The 17,872-nt window shown below is 39.6% G+C and overlaps 1 protein-coding gene across 2 annotated transcripts in view; it reads right to left on the reverse strand.

Annotated features, from left to right (window-relative positions):
* Positions 1 to 219: 219 nt before the first annotated feature.
* The window catches only part of STK3 (serine/threonine kinase 3), a 324,692-nt gene continuing 307,039 nt past the window's right edge, over positions 220 to 17,872 (reverse strand). The window contains exon 9 of one of the 2 annotated variants that reach the window (XM_007457163.1): positions 220 to 1,607. In XM_007457163.1, coding sequence (XP_007457225.1) covers positions 1,449 to 1,607 — 159 coding nt within the window. In that variant the 3' untranslated portion in view covers positions 220 to 1,448. The remainder of the gene's footprint in view (positions 1,608 to 17,872) is intronic. The other variant, XM_007457162.1, reaches the window with a different exon arrangement.

Below are 17,872 nucleotides of genomic sequence, written 5' to 3' on the forward strand. Positions count from 1 at the left end.
CCAACGTTGCAGATGGTGGAGGCTCTGTCAGCAGGGTCCCTGGGTGTGAAGGACAGGAGCAGGGCACATGAGTGACAAATAGCCTGGGTTATGTTAAGTCACTGAAGGTTCAGAGTTGTTATCACTGCATAATCTAGCCTGTCCTGACTAATATACCTTCCTTGCCTGGAAAAGACGGAATCCAGGTCATCAGTTTTAAAAAAAGATAGAGATGAAATGTGTTGGGTGGCACAGTAACATTTATTTGTCTTTATGATTTAAACATAGTAATTAAACACACAAAAGAACAAATGCTGTCAAGATGGCCATATGTAGTTTAGGAAATGACTGGTCCCGGTGCAATCATGCAAATGATCATTCAGCTTAGAAATGAGTTTCTTTTTAATGGTTTTAATCTTTTTTTTTTCCAGTCCCCAAGGCTTGCACAGTTCAGTACAAATATTTTTGCTATTTTGTTATCCTCAGGCACATGACATTTACCAATTCCCAGGAAATAAGTGAAATCAACAAAAGAGTCTGTAACAGTTGAGCACATACTCACAGAAATAAATCTGATGAGCTTATTACAATCTGATACAGTTTAGCTATCAGACCTACACATGAAACGTGAAACAATATTAACAATTACATTTCTCTTAAGGATTTATTTCTTTAAAAATATTTACCATACTTTTTTGTGCAAGGGTTCCACTGATTTCTTTGGTTTTAAACATTATAGCTCTGTATGACCTAAATATATATAGTCCTATTTGTACCAAACATCAAAAATAAAAAATTAAAATTTCAGAAGGTAAAAATGGAATTATTGCTTCAGTATAAAAAATGTCTGGCCCATTTGTGTACTACTGCTATTATTGCTTTGCTTCTATTGGAAAACTATCCTGGAAATCAAGGAATGTAAGTAACCCCATAGCTCCCTGCTTACGGTATAATTTGGTTGTACATTATCATCTATTAATATGTCCCTACTTTCACGAAAGCTATCCTGATCTTGTCCTTAAAAAACAAAACAAAGTGAAATAGCATAAATAAATAAATTTACCTAAAGGGATACAATAAATAGGCTACTAAAAGAGAATAAAGAATATTGTAACATAAAGCCCTTCGGTGCTGTACAATTAAACAATAGCTTTGGATTTTCAAGGTTTCTAAACACAGCCTTCATTTTACAACACAGTTTTAGTGCCAGTATGCAGCTGACAGATGCAGAGAAGAATGCATTTCTGCTGTTTCCATCATTTAAGAATGGAAACACAGTGGAAACAGTATTGAGTTCTGTCTTTTGGGGATTTACCTGGGTTTGTACCATCATCAGTTTTTGACTGTTGCCTGGTCATAGAGCACAAATCTTAGAGATTAAAAAAAAAAAAATCATAATATTCCTTCAATTCTTAGTGGTTTCTTGGTCTCCAGAATAGTCATAGAAACAAACAGAAAAGAAATTAGACTCAAAAGTTTTGCTGCCTTCTTTTCTTCGCATCCATTGCATCCAGAATGGGTTGTCTTTTCGCAGTGTATCTTTGACGAAGCTCTTCTATTTCTCGTTCCATCATGGGGTCCAGCGCTTTTAACCGCATCTGTAGTTCTTCTAAACTTAGATTTTTTAACTGGATATAGAAAAAAAAAAAAAGAAGATATTAAAATAGTAAAATTATCTACAATAGGTTAAAGTCTAATGAGTTTTAGCATGAATACTTCAACTCTTTACGTCATCTTTGAAATATGGCTCAACAATTAAAACAGGAATTCCTTCCCTCAAGAACCAAGAAGCCACATCTTGCAAGAACCTCAAGTAATCTGGAACGAAACAATAAAAACTCTGCTTTTAGGAAAAAACAAATGAGAAAAATAAGCTAATAAAATGTATCTGTTTTAAATAAGGCAGAAAGACAAATCCACCATCGTCAACAAACAGACTTTCAGGATATGTTCCGGATATATTCACTCTACTCTCTCACACCCTTGCCATCTATGGAGAGCTACGGTAATCATAAACACTTGCAGAGATCACCCAAGAATGTGACAAGATTGAATACAGGTTAAATTAACCATTCTATTCTGCCTTTTACCAAATGCTTAAATTTTAAGCACTTGGTTAACCAGAAAATTAAATTATCTAGAATACTTTTACCCCAAGCACTTTGGTAAGACAGGGTTTTTAAATTTCTGATTCAAAATATCCCAAGTCTGATACAAACAGTGCTGTGTAAGTTCTGACATGGGCTTGGCCAATTTGAAAATGAAATACCTGTCACAAGTTCACTGTATATGTTATAGTTTGACAGTAATGATATGATTTGACTAAATGATACAGTTTGACTATAATGATTTAGTTTGATTATGCTAGCTGCTGGGGGCACCACTGGCACATCCTTTACTGGTTTTCTGTATAACAACAGAAGAGAGGCCTCATGTCCTATGTGAATGGGGGATAAAATCTGTTCTACATAACAGGATCTGTGGCATCCTGAGCTTTACTGTATTTATTTACATGTCAAAACAGCAAGATATGGATTATCTCCTGAGAAACATTTTAGGGATATTGCCTCAGGGCCTATAGGATGCCCTGAAATACATAACCTAACACTTGGGCTGTTTATCTTACTAACATTTAAAAAAATCAAACACTCTGTCTCCTTCAGAAACTATTAAAGCAATGGTGGCTGACAGGTGATTTTTAAAAAGTCTGTTAAAGCAAAATGATCTACTATTTGCTCTTACTCAGCATCTTGGTAGGTATTGCAAGGGAAGCATAGCAGTACTAAACTATTTCCTTGCCTTAGAAACTTACAAATTAGCTTGAAGGGTAAGATTAGCAACTATAAATATTTAGGGACTTATGCCAGACCCTATACAATTAAGCCCTATTGTATGTGGTACAGATTACAGTGACAGGTTCTTAACTCAAATCTGGGACCAAGCTTCTCATGTGAAAAATTCTGCATGTTCATGTGTACATTTCCCTGGGAAAAGCATCCATTGTTTTTTGTTTTTTTTAAAAGCAGATTCCCAACAAAAAAGAGAGGAGCCTCGCTATAAATTTAATGGAGACATGATTCCCTTTAGGGAGCAGGGACTGTGCTGGTCCTTGGAAAAGGGGATACCTCAGGGAAGTGAGCAGGGCCCTGGGAGGAGGCCCTACTGTGCTGAGGAGGAAGAACTAACAAGGACTGAAAATGAGACAGAAAACTAGGAGCTGGTTGGGTCCTGGAAGCCAGCCAAAGCCAGGTTTGGACTTCAGGGAGCCATGATCAACTTTGGAGCAGGAAATTACACGAGAGTAATTCAGACTCGGTTTTAATATGATAAAACTTGCAGCTTGTATTTTGTTTTCAGAAGAGAACTGTCTTTGGTTACTTTATAAGCCAAGTCAGAAAACACTCTCATTACTTTACAGTCACATGTCAATCTTAACCAAAAATAGCATTTTTCAGCTTGATCCTCCACCTTACTCATCATACCTGGCCCTAAGTGACCCTTGGTTCCCAAAATCAAATCCATTCTCAACTGAAAAAGGTTTGTCACCATGTAGGATACTGCAAAGAATGAGTGGGAGACTGAAGAAATGCAAAAGAGGAGTTCCAAGAATATCAGAATGACAGTGTTATGGGAGAGAATGCATTGGCTCCCAGGATGATGACTCTGAAGGTGACTACCACTTGCTTTGGTGTATAAGAAGTTCTGGTATATATCTAAAATATGTCCTGTTATTTTTTAGTCAAACATCATTAAAAAAAAGAAAACCTTATCTTATTATATTATATACTATTATATACATGTATATAGAAAGCATAGTATTATTACATACTTCATTAATTTTTGTTGTTGTTGTTTGTTTTTTTGCGGTACGCGGGCCTCTCACTGTTGTGGCCTCTCCCGTTGCGGAGCACAGGCTCTGGATGCGCAGGCTCAGCGGCCATGGGGCACGGGCCCAGCCGCTCCGCGGCATGTGGGATCTTCCCGGACCGGGGCACGAACCCGTGTCCCCTGCATCGGCAGGGGGGGCTCTCAACCACTGCACCACCAGGGAAGCCCCCATTAATTTTTAAAACATCTTTATTGGAGTATAATTGCTTTACAATGGTGTGTTAGTTTCTGCTGTAATTAATTGTTTTTTAAAATAAATTTATTTATTTATTTATTTTTGGGTGTGTTGGGTCTTCATTGCTGCACACGGGCTTTCTCTAGTTTGTGGCGAGCGGGGGCTACTCTTCGTTGTGGTGTGCGGGCTTCTCATTGCAGTGGCTTCTCTTGTTGCAGAGCATGGGCTCTAGGTGCAGGGGCTTCGGTAGTTGTGGCACTTGGGCTCAGTAGTTGTGGCTCGTGGGCTCTAGAGCGCAGGCTCAGTAGTTGTGGCACACGGGCTTAGTTGCTCCGCGGCATGTGGGATCTTCCTGGACCAGGGCTCAAACCCGTGTCCCCTGCATTGGCAGGCGGATTCTTAACCACTGAGCCACCAGGGAAATCCTGTAATTAATTTTTAATGTTAAGTATTAATCTGTTATTTGATCACTACTGTTCAAATCACTGTGGGGATAAAGAATAAGCTAACAGGGAATCTTGAAACTTTCTGTGATAGTGAGATGAAGGGCCAATAGAGACCACACAGACCACACACAGCCACGTTTCCCCGAGAAAGACAAGGCTGAGTGCTGTCTACATAAGATCCAATTTCACGTTGTCTCTATTTTAGCCTATGTTATCTTTCTTATCTCTGAATTTCTATATAACATTCAAAATTTAAAGACCACCATTTAGCATTTGATTCTGGACTCATGGACTATTTTATAATTGATTTTTTATGCATGGGTTTCATGTCTACCCCAGGTATTCCAAAAATATTTAAACTTTAGAACTTGTACACATACCTAGAAACTATTAAACTATACTGCTAAATATGAAGACACAAAGGTGGGTAGATAAACAGGAATACAGAATAAATGACTCAAAGGAATGGGTTACACTATAATTAGGAGACATAACATCATACAAAGCAAACAATTTTTGTACTAAATATCTTATAAATATCTTATACTATCTTACTGGGGCAAATTGCCAGTAGTTTATAAATATTATATAAAGGAATGGACCGAATTCAGAGAAAGAAGCTACTTCGAAGAAAAAAATTTTCTTCTCTAATAGACTTTTATATTAACAATATGTAGAATTTGTGAAAAACAGGTCTGTGATACTAGAGAACCATTAGCTGGCATTGTTAGGGAATTAGGTGTTCCATATAAGTAAATTCATGAAGCATCTAAATCTTAGTTCTTTAAGTGATAAAACTGTTTCAACCATTTTTAACAGAAAATCTTTATAAAGTATTTTACAGATTATGCTGCCTTCTAAAGCAGAGGATACGGGACCTAAAACAACCTTTCCTTATGATGAATCATCATTATTAATATCTATGACTAATCTATACCATGTATTAATTTCCTCTCTTCTTTTTGGCTTTTTATCTTCATTTGAGGTAAAGCTATGAGCTCCTTTCTTTGCCATCACTGAGTGGATATCCTTCTCTCTCTACTCCAAGTCTGTTCACTTACTGCAAACCAGAAGGGCAATTCAACAATCCTATAAAGCATTATACTAAATAAGAATAAACAGCTTCTGAGTGAAAGCTTGAGGCTGTTTTAGGAAAGATAGAGCGTGGCTTTAGTGCTGAAGCTTGTTATACCTGTTTTGTGTGTGTGTGTGCGTGTGTGTGTGTGCGTGTGTGTGTGTGCGTGTGTGTGTGTGCGTGTGTTTAAAATTTAACTTCATATTTGTGGCTGTATAAGGTCGAGGTTACAGGAAATCTGACTTCTACATGAGATACAGACATAGTTATGTTTTCCGGTGGGCCATCCAAGAACTTCAGAGGATTCATTTATTAAAACATTTATTGATATTTTCTACGGACCAAGCACTGCAGATGCAGAGATGAACAGAACACTACCCCACAAAGAGCTTGCAATCTAGCTGGCAAGACAGGTCCATGCACAGCTAACTCACTAGTGGAGGAGAAAGCTGAGAAGTCGGGAAACAGGACAGGGTAACAGCATGAGCAGAGATGTATAAGGCACACAAATGCCTGGCATCTTTCGAGATGTCAGCTGACTGCTGGGATGTAATCCCCTCCATGGGGGAGGGGATTAGGAGAGGAAAGAGAGGGGAGGCCAGATGACTTAAGGGCCTTAAGTGTGTTGCTACAAACTTTCTGTCGACTAGAAAGAAATGCTTGATAACTGTGAGCATAATTGGTGCTCAAAACATGATCATATAGGAATGAGCTTTACAAAAATATCTCCAAGAGCAGGTGGAGAAAATGGATTGCCATGGGGGAAAAATGGAGGCAGGAAGACCTGTTAGCAGGTTCAACAGTCTACTGAGAGGATGACTCTTGAACCAGGAAAATGGAAGTGGAGACTGAGAAGAAGAGAGGGATTGGAGAGTCTTGAAAATATCAGTACAATTGATAGGGCTTTCTTTGTTCACTGACTGATTATGAAGGGCCAGAAAGAAGGAAGGGTTAAAGGATGATTCCGGCTTCAAGCTGGGGTCATGGGGTAGAGACTGATACCATTAATAAGGTAGGGGAGTTAATGGAATCAAGGTGGAGATATCAGATATGGATTATAATTTGGGGTTTTGGACCTCAGGAGAAAGATTCAAGCTGAAGACACAGATTTAGGGAATCATTAGCATTTCGTTTATAACTGAAGCTCTTGATGAGGATAAGATTATCCAGGAAAAGAAGATTTTCTCCCTGATCTTACAATCGGCCTATGATATCCAACAGAAAATAATCCCCAAACCTTAACATCTGTGGTCAGAGGCTCTTCTTATTTTGTTAACAGAACAGAAATATCCATATATTCCTAAATAACTCTAGATTATGGTGTCATCTAGACTAAAAAAAAAGTGAGGTTAACTGGTAAAAATTTTCACTTCTTATAAAAACGGGTATGATTTATAGATATGAACTTCCGGTTGAGTTTTGACTTCTAGTTAAGCCCTAGTAACATATTTAGCACTCTGTGTTTCTGTAGCTATCAAGGCTCCCACAGGCATAAAAATGGTTTGGGGTGGGAAACGTGGCAGAAGCAGCTTTTTCAATCTCTTGGAAAACAGTATGCTCAATGCCTTGGTAGTAAAATGATGTGCAAACCAGATAACAATTTATACAGACTCATAATGATAAAAATGACCCTACAGTACCATACAATCCAATATCACCCTTTTAAAATAATAATCAAATTAAAACAATTCTGAGGGCTAATAAGGATAATATCAGAAGAAAAAGTTGAGCTTCTTGAACTAATATCAATATTACTGTGATGAAAATTTCCTTCACTAAAATCAAGTATCTTGAAAATATTTATAAAGAGGAAGATGGAAATCCCTTCAGAATTACGTTTATGGATTAATAGAGCTTGTGGCAAATCAACGTGAATTTACTTTTTTTTATATATATAGGAAAGAAATGTTACTTACAAACCATCTTTCTACATGGAATACAAAGTAGTTGTATTACCATAACTATATGCCAGTTGACTAATTCCAAAATAAATGCAGAGTAAACTAGTGTTGGAGTATCAAGTCTTTGTTCTACATTTGTCAGAGTTTAGAATTTGGTAAGTCAAGTCAAATAAATAAAAGAATTTTAGAACATGCATACACTGTGGTTTTTACTGTATACGAAAAATGTACAAGAATGAATAACTCATCTGGAAATGGCTTTTATATATTATAGGCTAATTCTATTTAACAAAATTTAGTTTTGAACTTAATGACAAAATATACCTTGCACAACTAACAATGATTCTTAAATTTTCAGGCCTTAACACAGTGAAAGAATATTGTAGTTTGACAACCTTTACTGTAAACACTGAGGACACATGACTTGGCTAAGTGACCAAATAAGCTGCCATGCAGTTAAGAGGAAAAACTCGAATGCAGAGACAGAGCCCACAGCTGCTTCAAAAACAGAGCCACAGAAAAAGTGATGAGTTTTAGAACAATATTGTTTCATTACTTGAGAAACTTTTTTTTCTATTCATAGCTTGCTCTTCTTGGCCATTTGAAATGACAGATAATCAGGGGGCAAGACATATTAATAAAAGCAGAGAATAAAATCAATTTCCATAAAAGGGTTTAAACGGAGATTGCCTATATTGAATCATATGGGCCTGAGAGAAACACATTTTGAGATCTGGGATTATTAAAAGTCATTGCACATGACTAAGTCATTTGTTTAGCAGAAACATGAACGATAAAGTTGGGTTGAGTTAAGCCTCACAGAATCCCACTGCAAAAGAGAACCTTAGAGATGATCTACTCTAACTTCCTTATTTTAGGTGAGGAAATGAGAGCTAGCTTGCTCAAAGTTACATTCCTGGTTAATGGCAGAGACATGACCCGACTCTTAGGTCAACGCTGTTTTGTTCTGTTTTTCCTTTTTTTGTGGTACGCGGGCCTCTCACTGCTGTGGCCCCTCCCGCTGCGGAGCACAGGCTCCGGATGCGCAGGCTCAGCGGCCATGGCTCACGGGCCCAGCCGCTCCGCGGCATGTGGGATCTTCCTGGACCGGGGCACGAACCCGTGTCCCCTGCATCAGCAGGCGGACTCTTAACCACTGCACCACCAGGGAAGCCCCAACGCTGCTTTTTATTATACCAAGTCTGATATTCTTAATCTAGCATGGCCAGAGAGTTTAGCAAGTTAAGTCATCACAGATTTGGGGGTGTGCTGCTGAGAAACTTCTTCGGTCTTCAACCTGAACTGAAAGGGAAAATGGTTTTTAGGTATTCAGCTGTGAAGTCCATAGTGAATAGAAAATACCGCATTTGACATTTCTATACAGCAGTCTTTTTTTTTTTTTTGCGGTACGCGGGCCCCCCACTGCCGTGGCCTCTCCCGCCGCGGAGCACAGGCTCCGGACGCGCGGGCTCAGCGGCCATGGCTCACGCGCCCAGCCGCTCCGCGGCATGTGGGATCTTCCCGGACCCGGGCACGAACCCGTGTCCCCTGCATCGGCAGGCGGACCCTCAACCACGGTGCCACCAGCGAAGCCCTACAGCAGTCTTTTAAAATGAAATAAACTGTAGAAGTTCAGCAAAAGATAGAATGGCTATATCTTCTTTAAGCTTCAGTCCAGTAAACTAGGATCTCCCAGCTCTTATAAAAAGTTTAAAATAAGTTAAAGAATCTAAGAAAACCCCCAAATTTTTAAAGAATAATAATTAGATAGATGAGTGGATGGATACTTGTTTATAAGTTAAATGAAAAAGTCAAAACTATTTTTTAATGGGAGTCAACCTTTTGTTTGAAGATTGGTACAGTTTGGTGTATGAGTGACAGCTTGAATAAGCAGCTCATTTAGTTAATAACAGTCCTAGATTATCACATTTTAATCCAGGAGGTAAGAAGATTACAGATCAAGATCCAAAAATATTATATTTTTCAGTATCCCTTAAAAAAAGAAAACCCCAGATAGGTATTCAGATTAAAAACTCACTTACTAGCTCTTACATAAAACAACAGCATAAAGTAACTCTGTAATGTGAGAAGTTAAGATAGAAAACAAGATTAAATCAATCCATAGATAATTCTGACAGTTCAAACTTTTAATAATTAGAATTATTTCTGAACTCTATGAGAAGTATTGAAAAGCTGCTAACTATTATTAGCAGCATACCTCCAAATCTGTGATGACTTAACTTGTTGAACTCTCTGGCCATGCTAGATTAAGAATATCAGACTTGGTATAATAAAAAACAGCACTGACCTAATAAAGGTCGGGTCATGTCTCTGCCATTAACCAGGAGTGTAACTCTGGGCACGCTAGCTCTCATTTCCTCACCTAAAATAAGGAAGTTAGAGTAGATCATCTCTAAGGTTCTCTTTTGCAGTGAGATTCTGAGAGACTTAACTCAACCCAACTTTATCGTTCATGTTTCTGCTAAACAAATGACTTAGTCATGTGCAATGACTTTTAATAATCCCAGATCTCAAAATGTGTTTCTCTCAGGCCCATATGATTCAATATAGGCAATCTCCGTTTAAACCCTTTTATGGAAATTGATTTTATTCTCTGCTTTTATTAATATGTCGTGCCCCCTGATTATCTGTCATTTCAAATGGCCAAGAAGAGCAAACATTCTTATGACTACATCAGGAAGAGCTGTCAGTAAAATTAAGGCAGAAGGAATTATTTTCCAAAACAATTTCATCTTAAAAGCTATAGGGGGAGGGCTTCCCTGGTGGCGCAGTGGTTGGGAGTCCACCTGCTGATGCGGGGGACACGGGTTCGTGCCCCGGTCCGGGAGGGTCCCGCATGCCGCGGGGCGGCTGGGCCCGTGGGCCGTGGCCGCTGGGCCTGCGCGTCCGGAGCCTGTGCTCTGCGGCGGGAGAGGCCACAACAGTGAGAGGCCCACGTACCGCAAAAAAAAAAAAAAAAAAAAAAAAAAACCAAAAAAAAACCCCCAAAAAAACAAAACCTATAGGGGGAGAACATTCAGATTTCTACATTATTTTGTTTTGTCAAAAATAGTCCTAGTTACATGAGGGCTTTTTAAAAAGTCTTAATTTCAAAAAATAGAGGAAACAGGATCATGAAGTTTTAAAATGCTTAAATGTGATAACATTTCAAGACTTAATGGGTCTACAAGTTGCTGGTATAATCAGTCTGTCAAATGAGATAACCATCACAATGAAGCAAATGGTCTTACATGTTAATGTTAACACATTTAGTCAACGAGTCAATCAAAAAACCCTTGTATAAGGTTTGCTGTGTTTACTGGGAAAACAAACTCTTCCTAGCAACTGTTTAAATAAATCTCACAGATGCTACAGACCTTATTAGTGGTCTGTGATTAAAAAAATATGGATTGCTAATACTGTATCCTGACTCATCCATTTTCCCATCTGCTAGCAATTCTAACAATACGAACTATCAACAGAATGGCTAACAACAATAATTTTCTATGGCAATTTTGATGCTGAGTTGCCTATAGCATTTTGTAAGATTTATCAGTGCATGCCTCAAACTGTTTTGAGTTGTTTGTGGCCTGGACCGACATACTCCTTTCCCCCCTAATACTCCACTTTAGCTCAAATTTTTACTATGTTGAACAGAATCTGGTTTGGTTTTACAGAACACTATTCATGGAGGCTGCCACAGTCATTTTACTAACAATGAGACGGGAGATGCAAAAGTCCAGTGAAGTCCACTGATTAGTTTAGATATCTATGAACAGGTAAGGGGCCTTCTGCTAAGCAACAGGGATAATAGGTAGCACTTAAAGTAAAAAAAAAAAATTAAAACATCAATATATTATGGAATTTCCTGATTTAATTTCTGGCACTGAGAAGAATACAATAAAAGAGTTCTCAAGTCAATGAACTTTGAAGCTTTCTTAAAAGGAAACCTACATATACACTTACAACTAATGAAGAGAATGATAATTTCAGACTCTTGACACATTATAGAAGGAAGGCTGAATTCCTCACCGTACACGTTCTTAAAACCTACATTAACATTAACCCTCCTGGCAGAGCCTTCTTCCTCAAATAGACACTATTTACCTATCTGGATGGAAGATTGTACATGTAACCCTGTTCTGTGCTGAGTGCCCCCTGTCTATGGCCGAATGACTGAACGACGACAAATAGTCTGGGATTGTAACTGGAAACTGCATTAAGCGTCTGTTTAACCTCAGAGCGTCTATGGTAAATTTAAGACATTTAGATTTTTTCATTCCCAAAGAAAAGGGAGAACATCATTTCTTGTGGCTGTCAATGGAGAAGGGAAAAGTGCCAATTATTGATCATTTACACGGGGTCAGACACTACCCTAGGTCCTGTGCGTTAAGTCATTTAATCCTAACAAGCACTTTATGGGGTAGATATTACCAACTCCATTTTATAGGTGAGGACACTCAGAGACCAAGTGACCCACCCTAGGTCCGAAAGCTGGCGGTGTTTACGCAGGCACTCAAAGATAACATCAAATCCACCCACGTAAGTTTGGATTGGAGCCTAGCGAGAACAATTTCTTAGGTCTCCCAAGAACTACAAAAGCACTTCAAAGGCCAATTATCAAATAAAACAGTTTTTTTGAAACAGACTGTTTACAGATTAAAAATAGGGAAACATTTAAAAAATCCCACCTTTCCTCCCAGATTGTACCTCGTGGAGTATTTTACTTAAAATATATTAATGTATTTTAGCTATAATTGGCCTTATGAAATAAGTATGTGTATGTTTATTAAGCATTTTTCTATTTAATAAGCTCTCTAGAAATATAAACACATTTCTGCATAGCCCTTTGGGACAGATGCCATAATTTTATCAATAAAAAGAGATATGCCGTGACAAAACTAACATGACGTCCACCTGACACAGAAGCAAGACTGCCTGTGTCCATTCAGACTGTCCCATAGTTGGTTTGATGTGTTATTTTGCTTGGATCCAGCAATGAGCTACAAGCTGATGGGCATTATACTATAGTTATCTTGTCCTACAGAAATCTGAGCCACCCGTATAAAAAAAAAGAACGATGAAATTTCAGTTGCATTCCTCAATGGCAATTGAACACCCATTCCTTTTATGTTTTTCAGTTTCTAGTAAGTACTTTTGCCTGCTAAAAATATCAGGAAAAACTTAATTCATGCATAGCTCTGCTATACTGTAAGCAGCTAAAAAATTCTAGGCCCAGAGCAACAAAATCTGAATAACGCGAAACCAACTACTAATTAAATTTTTCCAGATCAATTAAGGGGCAGATGGAAAAGCTCTATTACTTTGATTCCTATCTCGGTGATTCTGATTAACGCTTTGAATAATGTTTTTCTTTACTGAATTGCTCTTAGTTTATTTATTTATTTATTTTAAAATTTATTTTATTTATTTATTTTTGGCTGTGTTGGGTCTTCGTTGCCGCGCGCGGGCTTTCTCCAGTTGCGGCGAGCGGGGGCTACTCTTCGCTGTGGTGCGCGGGCTGCTCATTGCGGTGGATTCTCTTGCTGCGGAGCACAGGCTCTAGGCGCGTGGGCTTCAGTAGCTGTGGCTTTGCAGGCTCAGTAGTTGTGGCACAAGGGCTCAGTAGTTGTGGCTTGAAGGCTCTAGAGTGCAAGCTCAGTAGTTGTGACACATGGGCTTAGTTGCTCCATGGCATGTGGGATCTTCCCCGACCAGGGCTTGAACCCGTGTCCCCTGCATTGGTGGGCGAATTCTTAACCACTGCGCCACCAGGGAAGTCCCTAGGTCACTTTTCATTATTGAAAATCCAGACCAATTACAAACTTCAACCTCATATTGAATATAAATCTCATCCCTCCCCTCAGTATGGGCTTGCACAGAAAGACCAAGAGACTGGCCGGAAGGGATGTTATCTGCACCCAGACTTTCTCCCCGCCCCCCCCCCCCCCCCCCCCCCCTGCCATCATTGTCTTCCTTTAAAGCACTGCTGGTTTGTATGTAACTCCCATCCCGGAGAAGGAGGACCTCCTTCCACCGGCCCCAGCGTCATCTCCCTAACGCTAATGGGAGGATTTCTCTGGGACTTTCATTTTCCTTAAATTTTCAATCTCAGGTCTACTTTTTCTCTGGTGTTAGGAGCTGGGAAAGAGGGAAGGATCTTCTGACATAAATGGTTGCTTGTCAGCTGGGGAGACGTTTCCCTGGTCCTGCTCTGGCTTGATTCCTGGTGCTGGAGGGCAGAGCGGTGTGTATGGATTTCTGATGTGGTGGTCGGTGTTACCCTGGTGCTCACCCCTCTTGCGGAGGGGCAGCTCCCTGGGTGGGGTATTGTCTCCTCTGGCCTGGAAACCCCCTCAGTAGCATTCTGACTTCTGATCACCTTTTTTAGAGCCACAGAGATTGCAGAGGTTCTTTTCTACACTCTCCAGGGGCCACCAGGACCTAAGGAAGGGGAGAGGTCTCCTAGTCTCTTCTTTCCTAGAACACTACACCGTGGTCCCTAGTAATTCTGCAGGCCTTGGCTCTGCCAACAGAAGTCTTTGGGAGAGAAGCACACATCTATGTTGATAGACCCTCCAGACTCCCAGGATACCTGCTCACTGAACTCGGCTCTAGTGGCAGGCACATCAGTCGGTCTGCAGGTTCAACCAGCTTAGCAAGCAACTGGCTGGGACACCAGAGGCCAGTCTGTTTTCCTGTAGGGACACCGATTACTATGAATGGCTCTCTGGAAGTGCCCCCACCTCCACCTTTAATCTAAACAAGAAGAGAGCTACCTTCTTCCCGTTCCACTAGACCGCCAGATTGTGAATGACAGTAGGATAGGAACTTCTGCAAACAGCTGCATCCCCAGTGCCTAGAACACTGCCTGGAACATAGAAGGTGCCTAATAAATATATACCGAATGAATGAAAAATGGTGGGGCTCTTAGCAAACCCTGCAGGGAGGTGCCTGGTCTCAATCGTTGGTGGCCCTCTTTAGAATATGGGATACTTAGCGCCTGCTGTTTTCGGTTGTGGACAACAGCACTCGTGTGTGGCAATAGGAAAGGTCCCTTTCAACGGTGTGGTACATATCCGTTAACTCTAAAAAAAGAAAAAAAGTGTGTGTGGGATCAAGTAGGCGCACTTGCAACTGAAGAAAAGCAAAAAGAGTATCTGGGAAAACCAGAGATATTACCCAGCATATTTCACGTATTTCACTATAGGATAGGCCCATGCTCCATTACATGTTTATTCTGTGTGTCTGGTAATATATTTAATTTGATCTCAACTCATTCTTCTCTTAGAAAAATGGCTTCTGTCAAAAAATTCTTCAAAATGATAAAAAATACCATAGTTTACTCCTTTGGCAAACATGCATGGAATGAAGTGCTCTGGGAGGACATAATTCTTACTAATATCCCTGAGTGCATGCAACCATTTATACAATTTTCTGTTGCAGTGATACCACAATACTTATCCTGACAATTTAAATTATGTCTATCTTCATACCACAAAGATGCAAAATTTACTTTGCCCACCTATAGAAAGGGTTTTAAAATAAAACAGAGGTCAGCCGAAAACCACAAACCATGAAACTCAGACTACATGATTTTTTAAAACAATGAAGCAACACCTACAAATGAACAGGATTCCTAATACTTTAGTTTTGAGGCCTCTAAGTCCGTAGTTCTTTTAAGACACCATGGAATAAGAATCATGGTCTGATAGCTACTTATGAAACAACATGAACTCAAAATATGGTAAAAAGTATTTTAAAAACTTAAAGAGCAACAATAAATTTTGATCATAGCGCTTCATCCTTAGTTGCCACATGAGCTTTAGAAAATAAAATTTGCCAAAAAGGAAACATTTTAACATAATCATCAATTTTAGAATGGCATGATTTGTGACTGAAACAGTATTTTTAATTTCCCAAAGGTACAAATTCAATTAAAAACCCATGAAGAAATTCAGGAATTTAAAAGGATAGGGGGAAAAAAAAGGATAGGAAGGCTCCTATGAAAATGTTAAAAAATAAAACCCCTGCCTACTTTAATAACAGTCTTGTGCAAACTTAAAAGCAAAACCACCAAGTGCATAAAACAGAAGCTGACAGCTTTTGCCCTTATCCTTTCATTAATAGTTGTTTTAAAATATGTTCATAAGTGCTATTAATTTAAAGTAAAAGAAAATATAAAATGAGACTAAGTGAAAATAAAATTGGCTAATCATTATTATCTTTTAAATGTTTATTTATTTATTTATGGCTGCATTGGGTCTTCGTTGCTGCACGTGGGCTTTCTCCAGTTGGCAGCGAGCGGGGGCTACTCTTCGTTGCGGTGCGCGGGCTTCTCATTGCAGTGGCTTCTCTTGCTGCAGAGCATGGGGTCTAGGCAAGCGGGCTTCAGGAGCTGCGGCACTTGGCCTCGGTAGTTGTGGCTCACGGGCTCTAGAGTACAGGCTCAGTAGTTGTGGCGCACGGGCTTAGCTGCTCCGTGGCATGTGGGATCTTCCCGGACTAGGGCTCGAACCCATGTCTCCTGCCTGGGCAGGCGGCTTCTTAACCACTGCGCCACCAGGGAAGTCCCCAAATTGGCTAATTATTAGCTTAAATTTATCTTAGGAAGGAGGCATCAACTTTCAAATGTAAATGTGTCAAACTTTCAACTTTCTGGTATGGGGAGAGGAGACAACAGTGTTTGTGAGTTATGTCATCATCTTAGACTGGACAACTAATATGTATAAATCACTGAAAATAAAGATGAGAAAGTAATATGCCAGTGTCATTTACAAACAGAATAGCTTAGAGTAAAAGTTTACTGCAAACTAAAAATTTCACACTTAGATGCCTACAGTAAATGAATTTTCCACGAAGTCTTTTTTAAAAAAATGAGAATGGCACCCAGTCAAATTTTTAAAAATTGTTTTTGTTATCAACTAATTTAACAGAGAACATGGCATCAAAATTAAATCTGTAATACCACCTTGTAAAATGAGCGTGCTCCCAAATGTTCCCAGAACTTTTTAGCGCTGAGCTGAACCAAGCTGCCACCTGTCTCAGATGCAACAAGACTTCTGGCTAGATCTTCCCTTGAGCCAAACACCTGTTTCTGAGCAGACTCACTACTAGGGTGGACACGGAAGCAGAGGCAGAGAACTGTGACTGAGGGGACTTCATGACGATTGGACAGTCTCACTTTGCATCTACTGGGAAGCCAGGCGACTGTGGTCACTAGTGGAAACTTGGGGATCAGAATTTGAGCCTTGGTTCGAATAATAGACATTAATATAATGTAGTTATGCTAGTAAATCTTTACATTTTATTTTTCAGTATGAAATTTCAGCTCAGTCTTAAAAAGTCCAATTTTAATAAGGATAAAAGGAAAAATGCACCTTTAATTACTGACCAAATGAAAGACACACTGTTGTTTTACCTCCTGTGGAAAAGTAACAAAAAAGCTATGTGGCTGCTAAATGCAGTGTACTCATGAGGAACTTTTTAAAAGATGTTGCTAGCGAGTGACTGACATATGCTGTTATTCAGAGTAGCTAATCCACTTGGATCATTATTCTGAAATTATGTGGTATTAACATACAGTATCATGTAGCTCCCAATCCTGAATAAATGACCTAACAGACTGAGTGACTAGTGCCTGGTACCAACAGATGCCAGAATCCTCCACAGCATTCTTATACAAAAACATCATGAGTGGAAATCTCCTTCGCCGTATTAGACTCAGAGTGGACGTGCAATACCAGAAAGCATGGAGCAGTTTTGAAAAATACTGCGTACAAAGGAATTACTTTCAAATGAACTCAAAGACTGCAATCTATTCTACACTACACCGTCCATTTCCGGATTCCCACAATATCCAGCCTACTTTCAGTTACGAACATCCGCTTGAACAAACTTCTTCCTGCCATAGTTCTTTCAACTAAAGTGCACGGTCCTGTCACTGTTAGGCCCATCCCCAGGCCTGCTGCCACCAGCCCCCGCATTTCTTCTGCTCACTGGCAGCTGTGAGAAACACGCATGGTCCCGAGCCTGGCTATCCCCTCACAGGTGTGTCCACTGCCTCATTTCACCCAGACTCGCTGCCAGCCTTTTAAGCAGACCACTCTCACTCCCAGCCCGCCTGATACTCAGAACAGACAGCTGTGCTGAACCATGGTGGCCAAGGAGAGAGGACTCATATTGAGGCAGCTGCAGATTTTGCTAGCTATCTCTTCATTTTTCAATCACCAGAAATTTTGTCTTTCATTAGCTTTTAATGAATATCATCCTGAATTATGCCACCTAGTAATAGAGAGGGCAGATTTCCCATTAGTCTGTTTTGCTAGACTGACAACAGTAGAAGTTTCCCCATCCCCTGCCAAATCTCTGCTCTGACTTAAAAAAAAAAAAAAAAAAAAAAAAAAAA

This window comes from Lipotes vexillifer, unplaced genomic scaffold (assembly GCF_000442215.2).
Source record: "Lipotes vexillifer unplaced genomic scaffold, Lipotes_vexillifer_v1.1 scaffold376, whole genome shotgun sequence".
Taxonomy (NCBI): domain Eukaryota; kingdom Metazoa; phylum Chordata; class Mammalia; order Artiodactyla; family Lipotidae; genus Lipotes; species Lipotes vexillifer.